General features: G+C 37.6%; 2 protein-coding genes across 2 annotated transcripts in view; one reads left to right on the top strand and one right to left on the bottom strand.

Annotated features, from left to right (window-relative positions):
* The window catches only part of LOC101861330 (BTB/POZ domain-containing protein 16), a 31,839-nt gene extending 16,784 nt beyond the window's left edge, over positions 1 to 15,055 (top strand). Inside the window, exons 8-19 of the mRNA XM_005089568.3 lie at positions 139 to 305; positions 3,335 to 3,449; positions 5,091 to 5,160; positions 5,561 to 5,623; positions 6,099 to 6,166; positions 7,222 to 7,341; positions 7,907 to 7,998; positions 9,638 to 9,720; positions 11,433 to 11,510; positions 13,175 to 13,279; positions 13,606 to 13,794; positions 14,682 to 15,055. Of these exons, the coding sequence (XP_005089625.1) occupies positions 139 to 305; positions 3,335 to 3,449; positions 5,091 to 5,160; positions 5,561 to 5,623; positions 6,099 to 6,166; positions 7,222 to 7,341; positions 7,907 to 7,998; positions 9,638 to 9,720; positions 11,433 to 11,510; positions 13,175 to 13,279; positions 13,606 to 13,794; positions 14,682 to 14,750 (1,219 nt within the window). The 3' untranslated portion in view covers positions 14,751 to 15,055. The remainder of the gene's footprint in view (positions 1 to 138; positions 306 to 3,334; positions 3,450 to 5,090; positions 5,161 to 5,560; positions 5,624 to 6,098; positions 6,167 to 7,221; positions 7,342 to 7,906; positions 7,999 to 9,637; positions 9,721 to 11,432; positions 11,511 to 13,174; positions 13,280 to 13,605; positions 13,795 to 14,681) is intronic.
* A 10,284-nt stretch (positions 15,056 to 25,339) lies between these two features.
* Positions 25,340 to 27,399, bottom strand: part of LOC101861087 (nucleolar protein 16) — a 43,405-nt gene continuing 41,345 nt past the window's right edge. The window contains exons 6-7 of the mRNA XM_005089567.3: positions 27,000 to 27,143; positions 25,340 to 25,484 (exon numbers count right to left, since the gene is read on the bottom strand). Of these exons, the coding sequence (XP_005089624.1) occupies positions 25,387 to 25,484; positions 27,000 to 27,143 (242 nt within the window). The 3' untranslated portion in view covers positions 25,340 to 25,386. The remainder of the gene's footprint in view (positions 25,485 to 26,999; positions 27,144 to 27,399) is intronic.

Here is a 27,399-nt window from a genome sequence, read left to right as displayed (position 1 = left end):
CCCCTCTCCCCTCTTTCTCTGTCGTTGTGGGCGCCGTAAAACTCTTACTAAACTAACTAAATTCATCTTATTGTACAAGTTTTATCAGACTGATTATAGTCATTGTAATGGAAGTCCCATTATTTGTTCGTGTCCTAGTAACGAGTACCAGAACACCAACCACAAACTGCTAGTGGTGGAGGCCAGTGAGGCAGAGGAGACCCAGTCCAAGGGCCTGGACCACCCAGCCCACATTTCGGAGAAGAGAGTCGGGAGTCTGTCTGTGATACATCTACACTTTGACGACCCACTCGTCTCTCAGAGAGGTACTGTGCCATGTGGATGCTCCACATTTTGCTCATACATACTAAGTCCAACCCCTCGCTGTTGAAAAGCTTGTCTGAAATTTTATGGTTGGCGGGTGCTCTGGTGTGGTTTGCTTCTTCTTTCCTATGAAACATCTGTCATCCTTATCTCTCCTTCTTCTTTTTTATGTTTGTTACTCTCTTGTAATGCCTCTAATCTTCTGGCGCTCATATGACCTTATGCAGTTGCGAGCGCCGTAAAACCTCTACAAAAACTAACTGAAATTTTATTGTCATTTGTAAGAAAAAACTTTGTTGTGTATACATAGGGTATGTCTGTAATTTACAGTGGAACCTGCTGTAACAACCACTAATCCGAATGGCCACTCTCACCCCCCCTCCCCCTCTTCCTCTCCTTCTTGCATTTTCTTTGTATTATAATGACACTGTCTAAGAGGATCTTCTGTCTGTCTGAGATGAACACTTTTCTCCTCAACACTGGGTGGCGTCAGGGACAGGTTCGGCTGTATGTCCAAATATGTGTGATCATCTGATTTCTCAAAGATGTTTTTTTTTTCTAAGCGGTTTTTAATAAATCTTTATTTATTTTATTATAAGTTATGTAGGGCTGTTGTTTTTGGCTGTGCTGTTGAAGTACTTTACATTTGACTGCTATTATCAAGTCTACAAACTGCTCCTCTGAGACTGTCTTTTTCCCATGCATAATGTTACCGAAATTTTTGTAAAGATATAACGTGGGTGGTAGGTGTATTTTGCTCCTTCTTTCTCTACAAACATCTGTTGTCCTTCAGCACTTATATAACCTATTTGTGTTGCAAGTGCTGAAAAAATGCTCACTAAAACTATACTTAGTTAAAGAAAATTGTTGAGGGCTATCTTTTCTTTTACCAATATAATGAGAGGGAGTGTGGAAGATGGAATTAGTTTTCAAAGAGACTCAATCAACATTTCTTAAAATTTAGTCATTAAGAAGAATATGATTAGTAATGTTCTTAATGGAATAGTTTCAGAATGGCACCATTCTCACTGTTTTTGAAAAGAGGAACTGTCTAGAGCAATTCAGTAATGCACTGTGTGATAATTAGGTTGTTAAGAGACATTCTAAAGGACTGCTTGATATATTATGTTTTCATGTTATGTTCAGTAGCTTGTTCTATCATTGGATTCCAAGAAAATGAAATCAGGGCAATGTTTGATGTAGGTTTTGCTACTTTAGATAGCAATCAAGTTTTTCTTTTCATTGTTTTTGCCAAGCACCGTCTCTCTTCATTGGCAAAGTGCATAGTGAGATGAACAAAGGAAATGTAAACATTGTTTGAAACACCCTAGAATGCTATGTCTTTTTATCTTTTTTTTTTTTATTGTTTTTTTTATGGATGTGTTCATGTGGATGTAGAAGTGTTACTATTTGAAAGGGAGGGAGGGAGAGAGAGAGAGAGAGAGAGAGTGCTGCCTTGTAATTTTGCTGTTGTGCTATCTGCAATTGTCACTGTCAGCAACTTAGAAAAGAATTTCTCCTGAGGATGGCAATGTTTTTCCGTTTCATGTCATATTTTGTTTGTGTCCCCAAGTAAAATTTTTCTCTCAACATATGTGAGGCACTGTGATGAAATCTAGTGCTCGTCAAAATTTTGAACTAAAAAGAAACCGACTTTTTTCTGACTGTCTGGTAATTGTTTTCAAATTGTCTTTTTGGGGGGGTCAACTCTTTTTATTTAAAAAAAAACAACAAATTTCTGTTTTGATTTTACTCAAAAACGTTGATCAAGGGCACAAAAAATTTAACTTGCAGTTTCCAAGGAAACTCAAGCTTTGCAAGTCACCAAACTTTGATGGCCATTTTTTAAAACTAATTTTACCTCTGACACCAGGCCTCCTTACATCGCAATTATTTTGTCTTCTATTAAAGCTAAGTGGGTATTTTTTCATCAGCGTAAAGATGATACCAATATCTGCATATGCCAGAAAATTGACAAGCACCTGATTCTGCCACATCGTGACACAGGTCTTATTTTTGTTTCCTATAATAATGCATTATTCTTTTGTTTGTTTCATCTTCTCTTTGTTTCACTTGATAATATTGTATTATTTTCTTGTCTTGTCTTCTGTCAGTTTTACATAATACAGTGGAATCCTGTTAAAACGAGAGGGTGGGGACCGGAGCAAAATGTCCGTTATAGAAGGATTCTCGCTATAAGGGATCCAGTAATAAATTCAAGGAAACTGTAAAGTAGGCCTAATCTATGAGTTTGGTGTTCTGTTTATTTCCTTTTGCTATCTCCCCTGATGATGATTTTGTTTCAACATGACCTCTAGGTCTTACTTGATGAAAATTCGAATCAGCTTTATTTCTCTAGCGCTAGATCTAGCGATGTGGACTGGCAGATCGGCTTTGGCGATCAGAAAGAAAGGGCTCTGGGCTAACTCGTTTGCCGTGTTTCCCCCCACCCCACCCCACCCTGTGGTGCATTCCGTCTGCTCGCGCATGTCACACATTCGCTCCATCCATCACATTGCTGTGACCTCTCCTTCCCCGCATCGGAGAAGTGAGAGGCATGGTAGGCCTCGATAATCTAAACAAGGCTTACGCTGGCTTATCACGCGATGCGTTCTGCTTGTCTGCGCTTGCCACACCCTCCCTACTCAGTCGCTCCGGCCTTCATTGTTGACACACACGGGCTCTCCTATTCTTTGTTTCGCTAGATCGCCAACAAGTTTCTCAACTGGCAAGGTTTTGCATTATGTATAATTGGCCTATGCACTGTGCACAGCAGCAGCAATATTCCGCTATAACCGACTCGCATGTTTGTCTGATAGCGCTATAGCAGTATTTTATTTACAAAGATAAAGAGGAGAAAAAAACGGGGTTTTAGAACAGTGTCTTTATAACAGACTTCTCGTTTTTTCCGGACTCGTAGTAAGTGGACTCCACTGTAATATTGTATTATTTTCTTGTCTTGTCTCCCTGTTTGTTTCACTTGATATTATTGTATTGTTTTCTTGTCTTGTCTTGTGTTTGTTTCCCTCAGCCATGGCCATAGCCCTGGGCAACTTGTACCACGATGACCTGGACGTTGACCTCAGTGATGTGGCCGGAGTCCTGGCGGCTGCCGCTGCCCTCGGGTTCAAGCAACTTATGGAAGGGTCAGTCCTCTCCAGTCCTCTCTCACTTTTGTTTTGTTTGTTTTTCATGCATACATCAGTACCTCAGAACGACAAAGTTCTATCTGACATTTTTGGCTGTTTTGAGTTACTAAGTCCATGAGATCAGAAAGCAAATGCTCTGTCTGCTCTATCGAGATCGTAAGAATATTCAGAGTCGTTATCGAGCTATTCAAAGAATTGCTTTAGAAAAAGCTTGACATGTTGTGAAACTCAAAAATGTTTATATTAAATTTCTCAGAACTAGGTATTGAGCAAATAGAACTTTGTAATTTTCTTGTGAAACTCAAGAATTTTGACATCAAATTTCTCAAAACTAGGCACAGAGCAGATAGAACTTTGTAATTATGAGGTAGCAACCTGTCATCCCCTCATTTTTCTTCTTTTTTTTTCTTATGGGGCTGGGATGATGGGAGCATATAACTTGGAAAACATGTAGGTCATATAAGTGCTGAAGATTAAAGGTGTTACCAGAGAGTAACGCTCAAAGAAAAGTAGAAGTGATAAGAATGATACATGTTTGAGAGGAAAGAAGGAGCAAACCATACCAGAGCAATCGTCAAGCCCCCACTCATAGGTTTGATTCTGTTCTAAATTCATGATTCTGTACTATTGAAACTTGTTGAGTGACATATAATAGATCAAGCCTAGCTGTGAAAGCTCAGAAAATGAAGAAGACAAGTGAAAGGCAGAAGATTTTGATATCCATACTATATACTTCCCTGAGAGTAAACTGGTACAGTAGTCTCCGCCTAAACGCACGCCATACAAAAGCATGCTCCGCTCAAATGCACGCTTTCGTCATCTGACGGGTTTTTTACTATATAATTTTGACGTACAAACGCACGGTCACTCTCCCTAAACGCACGCTCCAATCTGGTGATATGTTGGGGGACTGAAACGTTATTTGATTGGTCACTGGAAATGCATCTCTTTGAGAGAAGGTTTCTGACTGGTGTTTGAGTGACTGCGTGTTGGCTAATGTTTAGCTAGACCTAAGCCTAGGATGCGCAACACACGTGAATGCTCGTTCATGAATTTACGGTCGGGGGTGGTCGCTTGGAAAGCCACGTGTCTGGGCCGTCGTCTCTATGACTATCACCAACAATTTCTTTTTAGGCTATTGGTTCCCGACATTTTATGGTGCATTCATTACATCGAGTCTGTCTTTCTGCCCCCCCCCCCCCCCCACACAACAAAAAAATTCAACGCCTTTGCGGTCTTTACCGCAGTCGGGGAATCTTTTACAAAACAGTCACATTATCGGCCCAAAGTGACCCTCACCCCAAAGGGAGGTCACTAGAATATCAAGGCAATGAGATGACTGCGTCCCTTCCTCCCCTTTGCTAAGGTTCGTGTAAACGCACGCTCTGTATAAACACACGCTAAGGAGCCCTCCCGAGTACCATGCGTTTAGGCAGAGACTACTGTACATGTTTTGAGTACTGTTTTTTTGTGAGTACTTTTATTTAGAGGGGTGGGAGGAGGAGGATGTGGTTGATTCGAAAAATGCCTCTGTTGAGTCTTTTGTTTTTTTTGTCTCCGAATTCTCTTTTGGGATTTTTATTTTTGATATAATTTCTTGCTGCATTTTGACTATTATGGTTTTTAAATGTTGCACAGATGCGGAACAATTATGCTCAAGTCCATCAACTACAGAACAGTCTGTACTTATCATCTTGCAGCATCAAAGGTAATCTTTTCTTCTTTAAGCTCTGTTAATAAAAATATACTGTTGCAAGTTGCTTTCTTAATGTTGTATCAAGTTTGTTATTAATAAAGTACACAGAAGTATTGAAAGTGTTTGAAAATATGTAGACGTCTTGGAAAATGTCATCAAATTATTTTTTAAATGCGAAGATAGTGAGTGGGAAGCAGGCGTTTGTAAAGGTGATTGTCTTAGCCAGGTGGCCGAAAGAGCAAGTTCTACATTTTTTTTTACCCAAAAAAAATCATTTTAAATGTTTGCTCAGATGTCACAGAATGTTTCATATAATTTCCTTCTGCCTGTAGAAATATTTTGATCTTTGCAAATTTTTAGCATTTTTTACTACAAAGTAATGAAATATTTTGTTATTCTTTTTCACCCTCAGTATCACCAGGAGCATGTTGTTTTAGCTTGTGAGCGATGGTTGGAACTCAATCTAATTCCAGAGGTAAGATACATTTTGTCAAAGACATTTGGCTCATAATGGAAAGTTTCTGTATTCAGTTACTCAAAATATACTAGGTACTAACCAGGCTGCTTCACAAAATGCATGCATTACTGGATGCCAGTGGTAGATTGTTCTTTTTTTCTTTATCTCTGTTATTTCTGTGTGTCCGTCTTGCTATTTCTAAATACTAAGTGACTGTTATTTTACTAGTGTGCTTTTCTTTACTCAAACAATGTTTTGCCCAGAAGATAACAGAAGCTGTGTTAATCCTCCTTTGAAAGATATTCATAGGGTAACCAGCTTCAAAGACACAAGGAAATTGATCAAATTCCTTTGATGGTTGAAATATAAGAGGTGAGTGGGTTACAGAAAACTTGAATAGATTTGAAATACATAATTTTTCATGTCTTGAGTGAAGATGAGAGTTTGTATATTTCAGGAGCAAAACTCTTCAAAACTTTATCTGTATTTTCAGCTTTCAATGCATATTCAACTGAGGGAGATGAGCAGTGAACTTTTACAGAAAATTCTCAAGTCAAGCCGGTTAGTATTCATTTGCAGAATGTCAAAAACTTTATCATAGGGTTTTGGGTGATTCTTCTGGGAGATGTTGTGGCAAAGGTATTTGTTTTGCTTCATTCATTGTGACATTTGTTGTTACTGGTCATTGAATATTTGAAAGAGGTAAACCGTTTTCTGTAAACTTTTTTCTCCTCTCTCAAGTTCTCCTCCACAGTCATCATCTCCTTTGTTTCCCCCCCATTCCTACCCTTTTCTCTCTCTTCCCCATTTCTTCTTTTCTTTCACTCACAGGCATCGTATACATAGGCAACTCATTTTTGTACACACACATCCAGAACTATGCACATTGGTTCATTATTATTTATGGGGAAATATATGAAGTACAGGACCTGCCCCCACCCCCTACCCCTCTGCCTTCCCAGTCCCTCTCACCACCACTTCCCTTTATTAAGTATTCACTCATTTGCCTACATATAGGTATTTATCTGAAGAAGGTGCAGCTCCGAACTTTGTGCTAACGAGACTGTACAAGCTACAGACTTGATCATTTGCACTGATGCCACATCTAGGACTGAAAAGGGAAAGCATTTATCTAGATATACCACGCGAATAAAGAACTCGTTTTCATCAGTTTTAGGTTTCGAATTCTTGAACTACTCCTTTTTTGGGTCTTTTTTTTTTGTTGCTACGCCTGGAATACTCTTTGGAGCTACCATGTTGCTAAAAAAAAGTTATCTTTCTGCCTCTCTCCCTTTGAGGCAAAGCTACATTTCCTGCTCGTATGGAATAAGTTATTCCCTGTGTTATCATCTCCTCACACTTCTTTGGATGATTGGCGGGTGCTTTGGTGTCGTTTCCTCCTTTTCCTCTTTTTTTTCTGTCAACCGTCTATTGTTCTTATCTCTCTTCCTTTATCATGTTTGTTACTCGCTTGCAACACCTCTAATCTTCAATACTTATATGACCTAATTGTGTTGCAAATGCCATAAAACTCTTACTAAAATTATTTTTAAAAATAAATAAAATAAAACGAAGCACTTCCCTGTTTGACATCTGTGTCTCCGTGTCTGGCCCAGCCTGTTCACCTACAACGAGTACAGCGTGTACCGCAACCTGTCCTACTGGCTCTTCCTGCAGCTCAACCCACAGATGCAGCTCATGCCCTCACACAGCACCGTCCTGGCCTATTTTAACAGGTTTGCTCCTACTGATTTTCTCAAGTTCATTGTTCGCCTTGGTCGTAACTTCTAAGAGTAAGGGGTGTTGAAATTGAATAACTGGTACTTGGGGCAATTTATTTTTATTTTTCCTGTCATTTGGAAAGCATGTTTGTAATTTTTGCCCACAAATGGGCTACTGGCACAGCATTAGCTTGAGTGGGATCATTCCTGACTGCCATGCAAATAGCCCTGCTTGACATCTACAACAGTGCATTGTTGAGCTTAAGTGGTTTGGGGCATTTGCAAGCTGACTTCTCACACAAATGGACATGCTACATAATTAACTCAACTGCATTAAAAGGGGCATTGAACACATGCCATACCTAAGTGTATCCACAGACTACTTGTTGCGTCTTCTTGTAGAGAATCAAAGTTTGGTTTGATAATCTTGAAAAATAAGATATTTTTACCATATAACTTGTAAAGAACCTTATGGTGTATAAAGGAATACCTTTGTTAAATCAGAAAATATGTTTGGGACTGTTTGCGATTTTGTATTTCAGCTACAACATTGTTTTGTTCTTACATATTTTCATTTCAGCTTGCCAAAGACTTGCTCCTTCTTAGAGACAGATGATGGCCAGATGTATGCCCCACTGTTCTCCACTGTTAGGCTCCATGGCATTATAGACAGTAAGTCGTGAATGCTTTTTTTTTTTCTTCCTGGTGTCCCCTTTTGGGTGTTATGTTAGTGATTTTTATTTATATCAGACAATTATTGACGAGGATGAAACAATAAGAGAATATGAAAAACATTGATTAGATCTATTTAAAAAGCGTTTGATAATTTAATTCATTAATATGGGGGGGGGGGGGGGGGATTTCTAGCTTTTGCTGCCTATTTTAGTTCCCCCTGTGGGACACATACCCTTTTCCCATTCTCCTCGCTTAGAGAGACCAGATTTTGAAACTATTTTTTTGTTACCTAGATAGTAAGTGGTCCTGTGTTTAGCTCTGAGTATATTCTTTGGGACACCTCTTTGTTAGTAAAGTCTTTTCTTTTAAATGTCAAACTGTGACTGCAAACTGTTTTCGTATTAAGACCTTTGACGTTTGGGTTCTGATTTGTCAAAGGGCTGAAAATTTATTGGAATGAGAAGAAAACAGAATGCATGGTGATATCTGAAAAAAAGCGTCTTATTAGCAAAGGTGAAAAGGTCAAACAAGTTCAACAGTTTAAATATCTACCCTAAGGTATCCAGTGCTTCCACTCTTCCGTATTTTTACGGAAATCCGTACTTTCTGCTAGTTCCGTACTTGTTCCTCCATCATTATCAACTCCCTCCAAAAAAATCTACGACAGCGTAGGACTACCGAAATTTCTTAGCAAAAGGTCCATACTCGCCTTCGTATCGTCTTCTATAAGTTACGGATATTTACGGTAATTCTCTCGGCAATAGTTTATGTTATAGACACCTGCCAGATTGGGCATTTCCTGTCATCGGCCATTATTCCGCTATGCCCCATGCATTCATTGCAGGTTGGTCGGCAGTACATTTTTTACCTGCAGATTGATCAAAATCTGGCAAACTTTTTGTGCTACTTTCATCCGTCTATCATTCCCTCATTCCGTTTGTCTATCTTCGTATTGTTGCTGCAGCTGGAAAATCTGCGCGTTGATCAAGTATATTGACTTGTGATCTGTCAGAAAGAAGCTTTTTTTGAAAATTTATTGTCTAGATCTAGAGAAATTATCGGTGCAAAGATTCTATGGCACAGGTACGCGATGAGGGCCGCGATGAAAGAAATTTGTGCTAAAACTACTCAAATCAAAAACAATTCGAAGTGGTGTTCCGAGGTTGTGACATGCGACTTTCAGATGTGAAAATTAGGGTATACGCTGGGTATTGTGAAGGTACTTTTAGCTATTCATTATTCCCAGGTTTGCCTTCTATCGATGGTGCAATGACAAATTTTGACAGCTTGCCACGAACGACGATCATGTGAAACATTATATCTAAAATCTAGATATCTGAATGAAACTTCTTTTTTTTTTTTCTGTAAATGGCAAGTTACCCTCAGTATTAGTACTGGTACCGGGTTGGCTACCTCAATTTTCTGTGCATTTTAAAAACTTTTGTACATTGGTTTATATTTTTTAAAGTGAAACTGGTTTGTTCTTAAATGGAAAAAGTTGTCACAGCAACTTTCTAAGATTACTAACATTTCATGATCTCTTGTTCTTTTATTCACTGAAGGAGAAATAAAACAGATTTGTTCCTACTAGTACAGGGGTATGAGGTTGAATGTGATGTGTTTGTCTATTTTTCAGCAACCAACATTCAGGACATGCAAATAATGAACATCTTACCACAGAGCTGGATGGTTCGTCTTCTTTCTCAGCATTATCAAGCTGTAAGTCCTTTTTATCTTAGACCCATGACTGTTTTTAGTGAGAATTAAGATGGAATATCCAGGTCTTTTATTATAAATCATTAACACCTTTTGGGATTTTTCTCGAAAGCCGTATGTGTCACAACGTGACGGAATCAGGGCTCGTCAATTTTTGGGCATGTGAAGTTATTGGTATCATCTTAAAGCTATTTTAATTGTCTTGCTATCAGTGAAAAAAATGCTCATCTATCTTGAATAGAAGTCAAGATAATTAAGATTGAAGAAAGTGGGGTCACCTGGTTTCAAATGTAGAATTAACGAGAAAATGGCCGTCAAAGTTTAGTTATTTCCATAGTTTGATAGTCCGTAAAACTGAAAACTGACTTCTTTGTGCCTTTAATCAACACTTTTCAGTAAAAATCCCCCCAGAAATGTATTCTTAATTGGACAAAACTGATGTTAAACCTGAAAACAAAAATTTGATACAAATTGTCAAACTGGCAGAAAAATGCCAGTTTCTTCATTTTCATTATTTTGACGAGCGCCTGATTTCACCACGCTGCCTCACATATAGACCTTGGACTTAGGGTGTTTTACCCTTCAGGGGGTTTAACATTATGTTGGTCATTTGGTCACATTGCTGTGAAAATGTGGGTATATTGTCAGTAATTTTAGTGAATCTGTTTTCTTCAAATCCTTCTTTCTATGTGCTCATTGTGCAGGGTGTGTAAAAAAAGAATGAACCAATTTCATTACGCAATATTTTAATGAGGAAAAGCTATTTAGAAACTCAAGTTTAGTTGCAAGTATTATACTCCCAGTCAACTTTTATTTCACGTCTTACAAGTGTTCAATGTAGCCTCCACCAGCAGCATGGATAACATCAATGCTATAAAAGAATTCGTCCCAGACGTATTTCAGCATATTATGGTCCACAGAGTTGATCGCCTTTGTTATTCAAAGTTACTGGGTAGCGGTGGAACATAAATGCAATCTTTTACATATCCCCACAAGAAAAAGTCACACACAATGAGGTTATGGGATTTGGCATGCCAAGCACAGAGAGTAAGGTATAGGGGCCCCTTTCAGACCAATCTGTCGCTGGGTCACTTTTTCATTTAAAAAAGCTTGAACTATCAGATGCCAATTGAGCGGTGCTCCACCTTTTTGAAAGGTGAAGTTATGTGAAGAGTCAGTTTTGGAGCATATCAAGGTAGGTTTGTCGTGTAACGGTATTTCCTTCAAACCTCAAAGGAAGAATGATGCGACAACAACACCTTATATGACAGATATTCAGAAGTTAGATAACTCCTCTTTTAAATGGTCACTGACTTATTTCATAACAATGCTTGAGAACGGAAGCAATGCGTCATAAAATCTTTTAATTCTTATTTAACCACCCTGTATTGTGATAGTTATACGAATCTGTTCTTTAGAAAAGAAGATACTGCAAAACCCGCTTTACTCGAACTGCTGAGAATCATTGATCACCATGCAAAGCAAAGCTTGTTAGTAACAGTCATCCTGACAGGAGTGAACAAGGCTGATAACCAAGGAGTTGCAATTAAATTTATGAAAATTTGGTATGGTATGGTGGTGGATGGTGATACATAGCTTAAAATTTCTGTGCCCATGTTTTGGCCTAGATTTGTATCAAGGAAACGAGGAGTGTGGATTAAGACTCAATAAGAGCATTTCTGCTGGACACTTATCTATTTTTCTTTTGTCCCCAGCTTCAAGAAGGAGGAGACATGACGTCACTGAAACAGTTCAATGTCAATGCTATCAGACAAGGATTCATTGTGGATGATGTAAGCATTACAGAATGATTGTTTTGCTTTAAAAAGACAATTCATTGTAGCTCTCAGTTCCTTGTTTACTGGCCTCTACCATTTTAACCCTGGTCCTGCGGCCGGGTTTATGTTCTCTGATAAGCGTATTTCAACACCTCGCCTTCCGTCCGGTCCCGTATCAGTCTGGCTCCTGGCTCACCGCACGCGCCGAGCATCACCCACGTGATGACTGGGTCCCATATTCCCGCAGCTCAAGTGTGTGTCAGTCTGCTTGAGTTTGTGGCCTACTTCTAGATATATCTAGAACTACATGCATTGGTTTGTAACCGAGGCATGCGTCTCATTCAAAACACGCCAAGTTGGTAGCTCTAGATGTTCGTCGAATGAGATTAGAACAAATTGACTCACTTAGACATGAGGAGCTCAAAAGGATAGCCAGGAAACAAGACTTCCATTTTTCTATACAAAACCTTTCAAAAGAGCTTGATTTTATATAAAATGATATTACCTGATAAAAATTAGCTGATTTGAAAGTTTTGAATACCATTGTGCAGGTATAAAGAACCATTTGAGAGCAAAACATTCAGAAATTGACCTGTATTACTCCCTTTCGAACCCCAGATCATTCGTAACAAGAGCTTCCGATGTAATAGGTTACACTGATAAGATTCGTATCTCAGCACAGACACAGGACAAGAGTTAATTTTTTATTTGAAAAATGTACTGGGGAATCACTCCTGCAAAGCTCACTTGTCAAGGGCTTGCTGATGAATTTTTTTTCAAAATTTGATAGTGCTGTTTGTCAGATTCAGTTCATGTTTGGTATATTTTGATGAAAGAGAAACACAGTTACTTTGCAATAAAATAGATTTAGAGCTGGAAAAAAGTGAAGCGAACAGCAAACACTAACAATAGAGTTATAGTTAAAAAGTGCGGCCTGTCCCTATTATCATAGAGTAAACTTTTTCAGGTTCAGTAAACCAAAATGTGTGTAAGTTCATTAGAACACAGTCTGTCCTTAGTTTTCTTGAGCTCTGTGAGCTCTAATATGTTTGATGGGGGGTTTTGTTTTTTGGTGGTTTTTTTTGGTTAGTGTTTTATGGCGCTCGCAACTGCATAAGGTCATATGAGCGCGCGGGACACACTTAATACTTTTAGTTGGTAGAAAATTTTGAATTTTGCCCGGGTGGCGGCCGAAGCCTACTCTTATCGATTTTAGACCACCAAGGGATCTTTAACGTGCGCAACTTGCACAGGGGCCCTCCGAGATTTTTCGGCCTTGTCCGAGAAGGCTAGGTGTAGATCTTTCCTACCAGAAGATCAGGGGTGTGGCAGAAAGACAGCTGTAAGAAGGAGTCAAGGAGTAGCAGTAGAAAGGCTGCAGAAAGAGTCAGGAGTCCAGAGGAGGGGGCAAAGGAGGTGAGGGGGTGGGGGCAGAAAGAGGAGACGAAAGCAGACGACTGAATATTGCTGGAAAGGAGGTGAAAGGAGACAATTTTAGAGAAGAAAATTTTTTCGTTCGCTACCCGGATTCGAACCCAGGACCTTTGAATGAGAAGCCAACACCTTAACCTCTAGGCCACGAGAGCCCCATGGGGGGTTTATTGTGTGGATAATATGTATCTCACATATAATAAACTGGAAAGATCTTCTTATTGTTGTTTATCTCTTGTGTTTTTCAGGAACCCCATTATCACTCAGAGATCCTGTCCCTTCACGGCTTCCATTTTGAACTCAAGGCAATCCGACAAAGCTCAGAAAATCACACTTATCAGTTTTATATGCAGGTATATATGATTTTAAGCTTTTACTCTCATCTAAGTAAATTTTCTTGATGATTTTACTTCTATGATGGATTAGTTGTTTTTGCTTTTAGTGGTCCAAAGTACAATTAATGGTCACCGGTTTGGGGCTCCTCAGCAGTGAAATATTCATCTGAAATTTATTTGATATGGACACAATTGCTATACTATTGTTATAGTTGAATTAATCAGTGAAAGTAAGGTTGTGTTGATACTTATTCAATGCTTTTCCAAGTGATATATTACTAAAGTGTACAACTGAATTCATATGTCCATTATCGTTGTTCTCTTATCCTTGATTTTCCTTACAGAGGTTAAAGCCTGGCGATCCCATCCTGAGTTTCCGTCAGTGTGAGCGCCAGACTTTCTCCATGCGCTCGGACCGCGAGGTCCAGTACAGCATCACAGTGCAGTATTTACACAAGGGAGAGCATCACATGGAGTCCACTGGAGTGCTCACCCACAAGTTTGGTCTGGGAGAGAAGACAAGCAAGAGTCAGGTAGGATTTTTGAACTTCTGTCTTTGTGTTCTAATAGAGTTAGTTTTTAGTAAGTGTTATAAAGTTATTTTTTTTAAAATGAATTCCCTGTAGCTATGTGTGGACTTCTTTGTGAGGGTCAGAGAATGAGAAATGTTATGTGATGAAAATGTATCAGTCAGGTTTATGACTCCGGAATTGAAACTTTAAGGTCGACCTGAAAAAGTCAAATTGTGGTAATTTCGGGGTGGCAAGGCTCAGCAGTACAACTGCAGTACTGTGTGTCCTATTGACTGTTCAGTGTAAGACTGCCCACTTTCCAAAATGGCGTATGGCAGAGTCTTATACCGGATGTCCATTGTGGATGGGATGGGGTCTGGTCGGGTCGATCGCCCGACTCGTCGCCTGAAAACAATCGCCTTTGTTTTTGAGGTGACGAGTTGGTTGATCGGTTTGTACCACAATAGCCGCTTTGCCTCCTCAATCTGGTTAGCAAACTGACCGGACCTGACCCAATCGTGCCAGTGGGTAGTCAATGTGATATGGTCCTTTAAATCTTTACTTAACGCACATAATTTGTAACTGAATAGTTCTCATAGGGTCAGGCTTTTGACCAAATTGATTTTTTTTTAAAATGGATCAACTATGTCAAAGGCTTTTTTTTTTGTATATTCCTCTCTTGAATAAAAGTGTAAGAGTCTTTTTAACATTCTTTTCAAAGTAAAGATATATATTGTCCTTTGGGTCCCCAGCATTGTAGTTACACTTGATCACATGGACACTGGATTGGTGTATCGAACATCTGACAGCAGGTTTTGATCAGAAATATGTGTTTGGTATTAAAAACTGATTGATTAATGTTACTAGCATTTGGCTGTAATAACAGTCGTCATTGTTTCCCTCCACAGGTCATCTCTCTGGACAACCTGAAGAAACCGATATATGTTTCCTATGCACTACTGTTCCCTGCCTCCTAAGTAAGAAATAGTCATTCTGATGAACTAGGGCTTGCTGTAGGAAATTATTTTTAATTAAGGAGTGTTTCAGATCATCAAAATCATTACTTTGTGCCTTTTGTTCACAATCCAATGAATATTTATTTAGACCATTCGGACCACTATGATATTTTCCCCTTTGAAATTTGGAAAGAGTAGTTTTTGTTCACTGCACCAGTATCTCTCCATTCTTTGTTCTTTTCCTGCTGCCTTGTCTGTTAATCCTTAACTGCTACCAGCTTTTCAGAATGTTCATGTAGTTTATCCACGTTTTTCATTTATGAATATATTTTTTTTTGGGGGGGGGGGGGGGGTTGTGGAAAATCTTACAATATTTTGTGTCTAGCTTCTAACAACTTCAGAATGTATTGTTGGCCATCATTCACTCAGTTTACGTATATGAGTTTGTATTTTCTATGTGAATCTTTCTTGCTACTTGTGCCTCTCTAAGTTATTGTCTTATACTTTGTTTATTTACATCTGTTGTCTAAAGTGTGGTTCAACTTTACATGAGTAGATGTGACGCTGTAAACGTGGAATGTCAAAATGGAATTGGCTACCAGCAAACTGAGATATTGTCATTACTTCTTTTTTTAAAGTGATCACCACTTGTGTAAATACATTTTATTTATAATGCACTTCTGCGGTTGATGAAGTGCAATACATAAAGAATGATTAGAGGACTTTCACGTTTAGAAATGTTTACAGTCAAGTGTGCTGTTTTTCAGGGATATGAAAAGATAAAGTAAGATATATGTGTTCTTAAAACTTTATAAATGTGACTCTATCCTGGCCTGTAGTTGTGATGTTGCATGAGTCTTGCCACTTTGTGCCAGTGAGATCACTTTTGCCAGATACACTGTGACAAAATCTCCTTGCCATTTTCACATATTTATTTCTCATCAAGCGTAGTGGACCAAATCGTGGTTCTTCGTAGATGCGACTTTTCAGGAGAAGTAGAAAATGTACATCCTGACTGCTCTTGACAAAGTACGGATGAAAAGTAGTAGTTACCTTGACTTCAGTAGATTGAGACCTCTCGGTGATCTGGCCAGTCATATTATAAAAGCGTATATTTTCTTATCCTTTATGTTAGCGTTTATTTTCTCATTTTCTTGTCCTTTATGTTCAGTCATATATGTGAAGCATCACATGAAGTGAGTACAATCACTATAACATGTATATGGAGTTTAATTTTTTTCAAGACTTTAAGATCATTACAAATCAGTATTTTATTGCTGCAAACACGATGATCTGTCGTTATTTCGATAAAAAACACAGCGCGTTAACCCGGCCGGGGCCCCACCTGCCCCCAGACTGTTTACTGTAATGTACAGAGGGATCCCCGCGTAGGGGGTCACATGGTTTCCGAGTTTCGCGGATGGATTGATGAAAAATAGTTCCAAGCCGATTACTTTATTTTAATAGAAAATGAACTGATCTTTCTATTGACACGTTTTTAGAGCTGGTATTTTACATATTTCGAGTAAAAAATGATCTTTGAAAACTTCGACGGCAGTTTTAAAGGCTTTTTATTTAAACGCCATAGGCCAAAAATATATCATGGGAAAGGCGGTCTAAAGCTCTACAGTTCTTCGCCAATGAAAAGATGGTATTTAATCATCAATCTTTCCGCCAAGCATTTGAATGCACACGGGTCACTTTTTGAACCGGCCAATGACGGGTTTCGACCACGAGGGGCTTTGCTTTCCACAGCAATTTTCCAGCTCCTAATAATCGGACATATAAACAACTTACATCGTTGTAACAAGGAAAAGCTGAACTTTTACAAGGTGTACGGCATTTGGTGTTTTATAGCGAAAGAGCAAAGAAACAGCTATCTGAATTACCCTAATTTCATCGATACCATGCGGTCGGAAGGCTGTGAGTGCCCGCTATATTTTGATGAAAACTAAATTATTGGGGAGGGGGGGGGGGGGGGGTTGGGTTGTTTTTTTCTACATGTCGTATTATATTTTTTAGTTTACACAGAAAAGATGCAGTATACAGAATCTGTGCCTATATGCTGTGGGTCCAATTAGCCTTAATTGTTTAATGAGAGAATCTCAAAGCAAAGGTGATATGCTTATTTTCTTACTCCCACCTCATTTATTGTGCATGCGAAGAGAAGTATCTGAATGAGCTCGCCTTCTGCCCGTCAGTGCCAAATCAGAACTAAATTTTTATATGCATTTAGGTTTCCTCATTTCAAGTTCTGCTGTTCATTTATATTGGAGGTCATTTGTTTTGTTATTGTGATTGTTGTTCTTTTGGCTCCTTGCCCTGTTTGTCATCTAATGATTAGTTTTTCAGAAAGCATTTTATGTGGCATGTTTGTGCCATTGGTTTGTATTGTGGTAGTTTATGCAGAAACCTTTTGGCAGGGGCTTCTAAATTTTAGTGGGGGGGGGGGGGGGGTTCTGCTGAAGTCTGAATACTGAAACTGAAGTGAAGTAATATGGTAGTAATTCTTTGAATTATGGCTCCACTGAACCATGTCTCTAATGTGGTGTCATATGATCAGTCAAAATCACAATGTGAAAAAATGTCTCTTTATTTTTATTCTTAAAAAAATGTTCGTTGATTGATCTTGAAGACGAATTACAGATTTGAAACCCCCAAAAAAGCTATGTTTTAAATTTCTTTGAACGAATCTGTTCAGGGACTTCCCTCAAGCGACCGAAGAAAGCAACACATTCGTGATATATATGTAGATATTCTTGTTTGTAGAAGTAAATAGTCTTGTAACTGCTATGCATCTTTTATGGAGGACATGTGTACGGGTCTGCATCAAGTTTTCACTGTGGATTGAAGTTACCTTTTGCATAACATGTTTTGCCAGAGTGTTGTCTTGCCTGAGTGTTATCACTAACTCGCTTTCTCTCGGAACAATGAACCCAAGCATCATAGACTCTGGTCTCTGCAAGAAATTGTGGTATCCCTGGAGAATACGGCGGGCCTGCCTGTTTCAGAGGTTAACTTCCAAGTTCTACACATTATTTAATGAAATGAAGATTGATACTGAATGCTTTCCACTCTCTAAGATCATAAAGCTTATGATACGCGAGGGGCAGTTGGGTGCAGCTCAACTCTAAGCAATGCTCATATTGTACATTTTAGTGCTAGTCTTCTTTAGCATGAATGCCTTTTGTCATTTTTTGAAATTTTTTATCTGCTGTTCTATTGGTTTGATCCCATGTATCCGCCCAAAACAGTATTTATGTACATAACTAGTACATACATGTAAATTCTGTATGTATGAAACTCTGTGATGCCAAATTTTGTTTTATTTTCATATTTGCTGCATCAGGCTGTGATTTTTAAAACCTTTTTATACTTCTACGTACACAAAACAATAAAGATGAAGGTAAATCTGAGAGCTTGGTATTCTTTTTAATTACTGTATTCCTTTGTTTACAAGAGTTGAGAATCATGTTTCATTTTATTCTTGACTTAAAGCAGATGTATGTGGTTATTCAACAACCCTCAGATTTCAAATGAGTACAAGTTTGTACACAAATCTTCTGCACTTCAATTGAACATAAATTATTGTAAGAGAGATTTTTTTTTAATCTCATGTGGTATGGAGTATACAAAATTGGCCAGCAAGAAATTAGCACAAAAAAGACATCTCAAGTTTCTGTGCTCTGCACCATTAACCATAACTAAATTTGTTATGTTATTATCAGGCCACCTGGAACTCATCAGGTGAGATTTGTAATAAACTTTGAGTTCTCTTTACAAGGTCCTCATGGGACATCAGCTCATCACAACACTCACTCTTCTCACACCCTTTATACAAGAAACAACAGAGGTGGACAGTAATGTTTCAAATCAACAAAATTTATTTTGAAGTAAATCGAACCTGTTCTCATGCAATTTTTTATTAATTAAATTTGTACATACAGCTCTGCAAAATTGGTACTAAAAGGTTCATCAAAATTAAGAAAGTATACATCAAGCTCTGTTGAACACGGGTACTGCCTGACGAGCCAGAACTTCGCCAATAGATTGGGCAACTCTTGCTTATGTCTCACAAACAAGAAAACTGGAACCACCAATAGTATCATACATTTCAACACGAAAATGTCAAAATGGATTAAATCATGAACCAACAAACAAATCGTCAGCCAGCTGTTGAGATCTACTAAGCCCTATATTTTTTAATTTAAAAAAAAATTAGTTTCTTCTGTGATATATCCATAGCTTAACTCGAACCCAGCAGTTCATGCAGTAGGCCTACTATATCGTATAAATATATACGAAGGCTGGTGATGAGGTTTTTCGCCCATAAATACATTTACTTTTTAAAATAAAAATTTTGTCAGGTAATTTTATCAAATAAAAATGACAGGATTAACTAAAAAAATATAAAACAGGTATTGAAATTGATGGTTTTATAATAAAATTCTCTCTCTGAAATTTCCATTTTCAAGGGCAATAACCGAGAATTTGTAGAATGCACATGAACCGCCCTCATCCCTCATTTCTTTATTTTTCTACAGAATGAGGTGTCTTTGACACATTGCATGCAGAATTGAATGTACTTTTTCATCAAATTACTGTAAACTCTAAATTGTAAAACATTTTTTTTTCTTATTTGTGATTGTTGGGGCAGTCCGATTTCTGTTTCTGCATCTATTTCTAGTAACACAAAAAAATTTTCACACCTCATGGAAACTTGACAAATATGAAATCTATCGCCTAGGTCTGAAAGACCATCCCATTCCCTTTCCAATGGTATAACTGGGAATTGTAGGATGTACTAGAATGGCCCACATTTCTATATTTTCCAACAGAATGGTGTATCTTTGACACGTAATAAGCAGAATTGAATGCACTTTTTTTCCTCATTTGTGACTGTTGGAGAAGTGTGATTTCTGTTTTTGTTTTTATTTTTAGTAACAAGAAAAATAGGTCACACTTCAAGACAGCTTGATAAGAATGAAATCAATAGGCTAGGTCTGAAAGACCATCCAATTCCCTTTCCATTGGTATATAATATGTCTATCTGGTGTAGATAGATTATTGCATGAGGCTTGAAGGTATGGAGGACCCCTGAAACATAAATGAAAACGCTAAAATTGGCAAAACTGCTAGGAGATAAGCTTGAGAAATACCATACAGTTTGGCTATAAGCCTTGACTTTTTTTCTCAGCTTTTAACACTTTGGCTTAAACAATGATGCAGCTTATTTACTACAGATTGTCCCGATCACAGGAGCCGCACTCCCTTGCCTATTCTTAGCATACACCTAAAACATTTAAAATTGACATATTTTCAACACCACACTTTAGCGTATGCCCATGAAACACGGACCAACAAGACAGGTGGGTACTTTTTGAGACATTATATCTGTGTTGCATTTGGCTAAAACAGCACCTGGACATGGATGGCTGGTGCCTCTATATATAAATCATTGATGGTCTGATCTGTGTTGCATAATCTGCTACAGCTTATAAACCAGTGCGGCTTACTTGCAAAAAAAAGTTGATTTTTAAAATTTTTTACAAATTAGTGGGCGCGGCTAATTATACAGTGCGCTCATTAGCCTGAACTTTATGGCATATTGTCAAAATTCGAATTCTAAATGTTGAAAAAGCAAAAGAAAATACATAAATTTGATAAATAGACAATTCTATTGAAAAAATGGCAGTGTTTTTTTAACTCTCCCCTGAAAAATGTAACCTTTTGGGCTTAGTAGAACATTTAACAGCTTGCTGAGGAAAAGCACACTGAAGGTGTCTCATCATAAACTCAAGTTTTAATTTTTCATGCAGAACACAAAGGAAGATTGTATTGGTAGCACCATTTTAAAATGCACGATACAATTTCATAACTTAATACGACAGCTAGGCTACATATTGCTACTGTGAGCTCTTGCTCTTTTCCTTCTCAAAAACTCTCCTGACTGATGAAATAGCCCAACTTCTAAATAAACATCAACTGTCACAGCAAAATTTTACAGCAAAGAAAGTACCATTCTACGGTATTCAAAGAGTTTTTTATTTTCCCTTCAACTTGTATTTAAAATTAGCATTATTTGGATGAACCAAACACCTATAAACAGAAAGTTTTGCTGGTTTTTTTAAGACACCCATCTTAATATCTTAACAAAAAACAATTTCCATACTTGTACCTTGAGTTTAAGCAAAGTTTTTTTCTTTTTTCTCTTTTTAAAATATACTTCCATAGCTATGTAAAAGCACAATTATAAGATTCAATACCGAATCTGAGAAGGAATAAAAATTATAAAAACAATACAAAAATCGTGACAATATCAAAAGTACCCAGAAAATGCTGCTCCAGACACACACCACCATGTCTCTTCCATATATAATAAAAATTTGCAGAATTTCATAATATCAATCGCATATTGTACCAAAAAGAAACACTTGTTTATGCTTTATCTTTTAACTCCATAGATGATATATTCAAAGAAACTGATAATCCCCATCACAAGAAGAAGCAAAATTTTGATCAAAGATTTTTCTCCTCCTATGACATGAACTGAAAAGTGAGCTTTGACTGGACATTTGTCAGATGATGATTAATGATAACTATATCAATTTAAAAAAAAAATTAAAGTAATCAACCACAACTGTCTTCAAAGTCATTTTTTTCTTTTCCTTTTGTTCCAACACTTGATCTCCATTGCAGGTGATCCTTATAAGAGACCCAAGAACGATAAAGACATACATGTTAACTCACTTGAGCCTGAGCTATTTTTCACCCAATGCCCAATACAGCCTGATATTTTTTAGGGTATATTGAATCATTAATCACAAAAAGACTGTGCAGGATATCATAATTTAAAAATGCAACAAAAGAAACACAGAAATGCTCTCATAGAAAAAGAAAACTGCATCTTATATATACTTTCGAATACTTTTACGTTTTATCAATATATTTTAAAATGGCAATGTCTGGGGGTTATGCAATTTTTTTTGCACCCAATTTGTAACAAAATCATCCATCGCAATGTGGGCTTGACTGACTTAGTCCTTAACCGCTAAAAAATAGTATTTCACATAACTTCACCAAATTTTTAACGAAACGAAACAAGTGGGTCAACTGTTAGCTAGCCCATCCCACAGCTTGTAACCGAAACACCCCCCCCCCCGTAAAAGGCTCAAGTGAGTTGAATAATCAGAACTTCGATCCTGTGTCAAGCTACAAAAACAACGGCAACTATCTGTATCTGTATGAAAATATAAAAATTGGTAGAAGCACTTAGAAAAATAGAAAAGAACCAGCTTTTATTCATTTCACAAAATAACTTCAAAAACATTGTACCTTAAATACTCCAAAAGCTGATTTTCTCCACAAATGCGCTGAAAAGTACTAGAGGGCCACAAAGTCACAACATACTCGGCTTCATATTTATTTTTCATTTCTTTTGAAGTTGGTTCTCAAGAGTAAACAGCTACAAACAGGCTGTAAACTATGAAAGGTTGGAAAACCCCGCTCTTCAAAAAGCAGATGAAAAAAGTCATATTCATTAACTCACCAAACCCTTCTGCCTCTCTGGTGAAAAAAAAAAAGCCATTACCGTGCAGTACTTCCAACATACTAGGAAATCTGAATTCAATACAAAAAACAATTTTGATATAAATACGAGGGGCATACCAAAAGTTTTTTACCTGACCATGAAGGAATAAAGGTAGAAAGCTGAAATTTGGTACTATAACTAAGCTTAGTCTTTCTTTATGAAGTCACCTTCCAGATGTAGGACCTTGAAAAGACCTTGAGAATAGAGGACCCTCTCTATGACAGAAAACCAGCCCTCTACCGCTTCTTTGACCTCATCGTCACTTTTTTTACACTAAAATTTTATCAAAACATAGGATGGGCAATCAGTTCCATATATGGCATGCATCTCCGTAAAAATATCCTGCAGTTGCTTGCTTTGCAAGAACAAATGCTTCACTACTGCCCTGCGCTCAATTTTCTCCATTTTTGTGTTGAAACTGGTGAACAACATACCCCCATTCATGTACAGTTTGCTGGTGTTAAAACCAGTGATCTGAAATTCCCCAAAATTTACAGGCATTCTAGGAAGATGATTGTTGGCTTTCACATCAAATTTCAGCTTTCTATCTTTATTCCTTCATGGTCAGGTAAAAAAAAAATTTGGTATGCCTCTCGTATGTGTAAAAACAAAAACGAAGAGTCCAAAATGAAGATTAAAAAAACCCCTTGACACACATACAAAAATTACACATACCATAAACCAAGGAAGCCTAATATAGAAAAGTTACAAATGACGAGATTTTGTTATTCCAAAGACAAATTTTTTTTTTACATGAGCTGGAATTTTGACATTTACAAAGTTATTTTTACCTTTTCCTCCAAGCAGTGTATGTATGGAGCCTTTTATAACACTTCCTGCTAAAAGCAGAAAAGTTCAGACAGCACGACTAAAAAGTTGTTTTGATGCCACCATCTACTGGGGAATCATGTACCGATAGACCTAGCCCAGGTTTGGACACTCGATGTGGAAGAAAACCAATATCGCATGGGTCAGAGAACAGTGAGTTAAGTAACATTTGTGAAATCAGTACATTATCCACACATAAACGTGAGCACGACATGCTGACCAGCAAGAAACAATCGACAAAGCATCATCAGTCTACTACTGAAGGCCATTAGCAGCAAAACAGCATATAAGGCTAACAATTTTTTTTAAAATACATGCATAATTACAAAGTTTTTCTTACAATAGTTTGGAGAAAAATATTCATTTCTAAAGATATTTTTTATTAACAGAACAAACAAAAAAGTTATTTTCAAGCACCATAACATTTTCTTAAAACTGCGTCACGTCTTTTCTGGGATAACAAAAGTTTTGCCTTGCATCAGTACCGACACTGAAATAGACTTCTGTCCAAGAAAGAATATTTTTAAAAATTAAAGTAGGAACATTAATCATTAAACTCGCAACCAACACAAAATTATCTAAAATAAAAAGACAACAATCCGTGGAAATTAAAACTTAATTTGCAGCATGGATGAAAAAAGCCATCAATCTCCAAACGTAATACGGAAATATCACAATAGACACTACTGTCTCATCAATCACATTGTTTCATCGGACTCGGTTACTTATATACATGAATATATATATACATATATTTAGATTGATACATCAAACACATTTTTATATAAATTGTTCCAAAAAATTGTGAATAAGACCAGTCAATAAGAAGCATACCATGTTCAAAATTTGACATAATTCAAGTTTTTATCAACGGCAATGAAACATTTTCAAGCTGCAAGTTGTCTCCACAGAAAGAGTGCAATTTGATGGAAAGGGCAGGTTAGCAATGTGCAATGAAGCAAAACTTATATTGCCTAATCGCAGTAATGTACTCATTTATATTCGGCTGAACAGTTATTCTAGAGCCTTAAAGGTAACTGGAAAAATTGCATCAAAACTGCCTTACGTCTCATAATCCTGTAACTTTTTCTCAAAGTATGTTACAAGTTTCACCATTTAACTTTTCACCTCAAGATTTAAGCTAAAGCAAAAACTGAAATAGTCAATTCTGAACAAAGTATATCAATGCTGCCTAGGAATACAATTTACAAAGACATCAAAATACAGCAATCATAGGTAATTATCAAAGTAACCATCAACATACAAAACTAAAAACGAATATACATGTACACAGTGCTGCTATGATGTATGCTGATTTTTCCAAAATGGCAGAAAAGGCGCCAAAATTACACCTTTTTTCTTACGTTACATGAACAAGTCAGAAAAGAAATTATATAGGGTGGGAGAGGGAGCGAAATGTACTGAATACTGATAATGGGAGACATATCAAACAGAGTATTTCGTGAACCTTCAACTCAATGGGTCAATGTTGTCACAAACACACACCGAGGTGCTGCACCACAAGAAAAATACAAAAATACTTTTGGACCCCTGAGGTTTACACATCAAGGTCTACAGAGGTGGATTTATAGGGATAAATGAAGCAGCATTATGGAACAAATTATCACATAAGACTATGAACTCTTGCTGATGTCAAGAAAAAAAAAGTTAGTCATTCATGATTAGTACTTTCTCTTCACTGCAATCTCTTCTTTTTCGATACACGAAATTTTAATCAGTCTCCTAGAATATCACAATATATTTACAACTCATAGTTGTCGATTTAAAAAAATTACTGAGCACATAACTTTTCCTCCCTTCATTAACTATTATCTGCAACCCAGTGGCCCTTATTTCAGAAGTAAAAGCATTCATCTGAATTTATTTAATTTATTGAAAGCAAAAGTTGGAGGCGAATCTGCAAAGTGCAGCAAAGGCCACCAAAGAATAGTCCAGGAGGGATTGAACAAATCACCCAACATTGGGAAATTTCTGGAACCATTCATAGCACGATTTTTCTCCTTTCAAAACATTCCAGCTGAATGTCCCCACAGCCGGAATCGTAAAACAACTGTGTCATGTCAGATTAGAAGCCGTCAGCAAACTGAACTGGGGTAATACTTTGTGCTATCAGTTCTCACTCGGACAAGAGTTATACCGCGACCCACAACAATCACATATCTCCGAGAACAACCTGAGTAACATGTGCTGAGATCAACTGGCTACAGGGAGTCTGGCTCATTCAGTGCTGCTCTTATCTGTGGAGGGCAAGACATCTCTCTCCTTTGGTGGTTTTCGACCAAACTGCAGACGACGGCGCACTCTGCATAAGGTTGCTGTAATTAAAACAAAACAAAACATAACTGATCAGAAAACCAATTTAAGTTTTAAAATTCTTCAAGCTGCAGCTGAATAAAAGTTGGTCTCTAACTGTATTTCTTTCAAGCCCCTTATGATGAGTTATTTGTGTATCAATAAGGGTGCATAGGCTATATATCTGTCTGTTCGAGTGTAACTGACATAACAGTTATTAACAGTGTCCATTGTTGTATTTGTATTATGTACATACCGATTGAGTGTGCAAGCACATGATAAATGATAGTGGGGCTGAGCATAAAGGCACGCATAGAAGTAGCTGAAATGTGTTTTTATATGGACATAAAAGGTGTTAAGCCAAAAAAAAAATTTTGATAAATATTATAGCAAAACTGGCGGACAAATGCCTTTTTCTCGGATTTCATCATTTTGACGAGCGCCTGATTTCACCACGAAGCGTCACATATATAAAAAGCTACAAAGCCATGTTCAAAAGGAGGTACATGTTGAATACAATAATGAATTATATGAATGATATTAACCCTCTTTCAATCTATACACAAGAGAATCTATATATGAAGAGAGAAAGTGAATCACCATGTCAATTTAAAAAAAAAAAAGATTTACCCCCTCCGTCCACCTCGCAAGCTTTTAAATACTTTTATAGAGGAACTCATGTGTTAGGACAATCTGTCCTGAAATCTGAGTCAAACAGGGGGAAAATGAGTTGAAAACATTTGAAAGTTCAAAAAATATTTTAATGATTATTTTAACTTACCCCCAAATTGTTAAGAGGAGCTATATAATTATTATTACTAATTTTACTTAAGGTGAAATGATTGCCGGACACCAGCAATAGGTCCCAGTTCTGTAACATCTCTCCTGGATAACATAGTCCCTCTCTTATTCCCCCACTGCTAAATTACCATTCCAGTCGACACGATTGTAGCCATGTCGTTGGGGGACCAGAAGTGTGCAACAGCCTTTGGAAGAATAATTCAAGGGAAATAAATACAGGTAATCCTAGTACTCAACCTCACTGTAGTTGTCCCTCATGGCGCTAGGCGAAGTGAGAGAGAGGCAGTATCGTGTTTGCTTTGGCGGATATCAATAAGGTTATCAATAGTATCATGTGGGAGATTGCTCGCTAAGTGTCTGATGCCACGTACTATTGTGTGAACGTGCGTAACGTTACAAAACATCATCGGGTTCATCAATGCTAGGTCAAACCTGACCACGGGAGAAACATTGTTAAACCAGTTATATTTTTACTATATACTATATGGGCAGGGGATAAGAATACGAATCAGTACAGCCGTCACGACGCATGTAGTAAATTCGGTACCATCGTTTCAATTTTATTGGGTTTGTGTTACATCGGTGCTCGTTCCACTGAAAAAGGTCGTTATGTCCGAAGATCTTTACAACCGACTTCGCTACAAGTGGAGTGGACTGTATTGTGTTGAAATCCCTCTCTCAGTCTCTGTAACTCAGACTTAACACAAAAATTCTACTCCCCAGTTTGAAACACTTACCATGAGGTGCGTATGCAACTTCAGAACTGTCTGGCGGCGAGTAGAAGTGACCGTTCCGTCGGCATGCTTCTGACCACCGGGTCATGTACCTGTGAGGGGACAGGGAAACAAGGGGCGGTCGATTTCCACTTGTCCTGTCTGACTCTGAAAAAAAAAACCCCAGAGATATATATCAGAACAAAATGAGTTAAGAAACCAGCAAATGTTTCACATTATATGTGAGGCATCGTGGTGAAACCAGGCGCTCCCTCAAACTCAAAGCAAGGCAGTGTGCATACCACAAATTTACGACAGATTGTAAAGACCCGAAGCAGACAATGACAGTTACATCCAAAAAACAAACACAAACATAAAATGAAAAATAAAAAAAATCCCTCCCTTGTCACACACACGCACGCAC

This window comes from Aplysia californica, unplaced genomic scaffold, assembly GCF_000002075.1.
Source record: "Aplysia californica isolate F4 #8 unplaced genomic scaffold, AplCal3.0 scaffold00007, whole genome shotgun sequence".
NCBI lineage: Eukaryota > Metazoa > Mollusca > Gastropoda > Aplysiida > Aplysiidae > Aplysia > Aplysia californica.
This window is presented reverse-complemented; position numbering and strand designations above follow the sequence as displayed.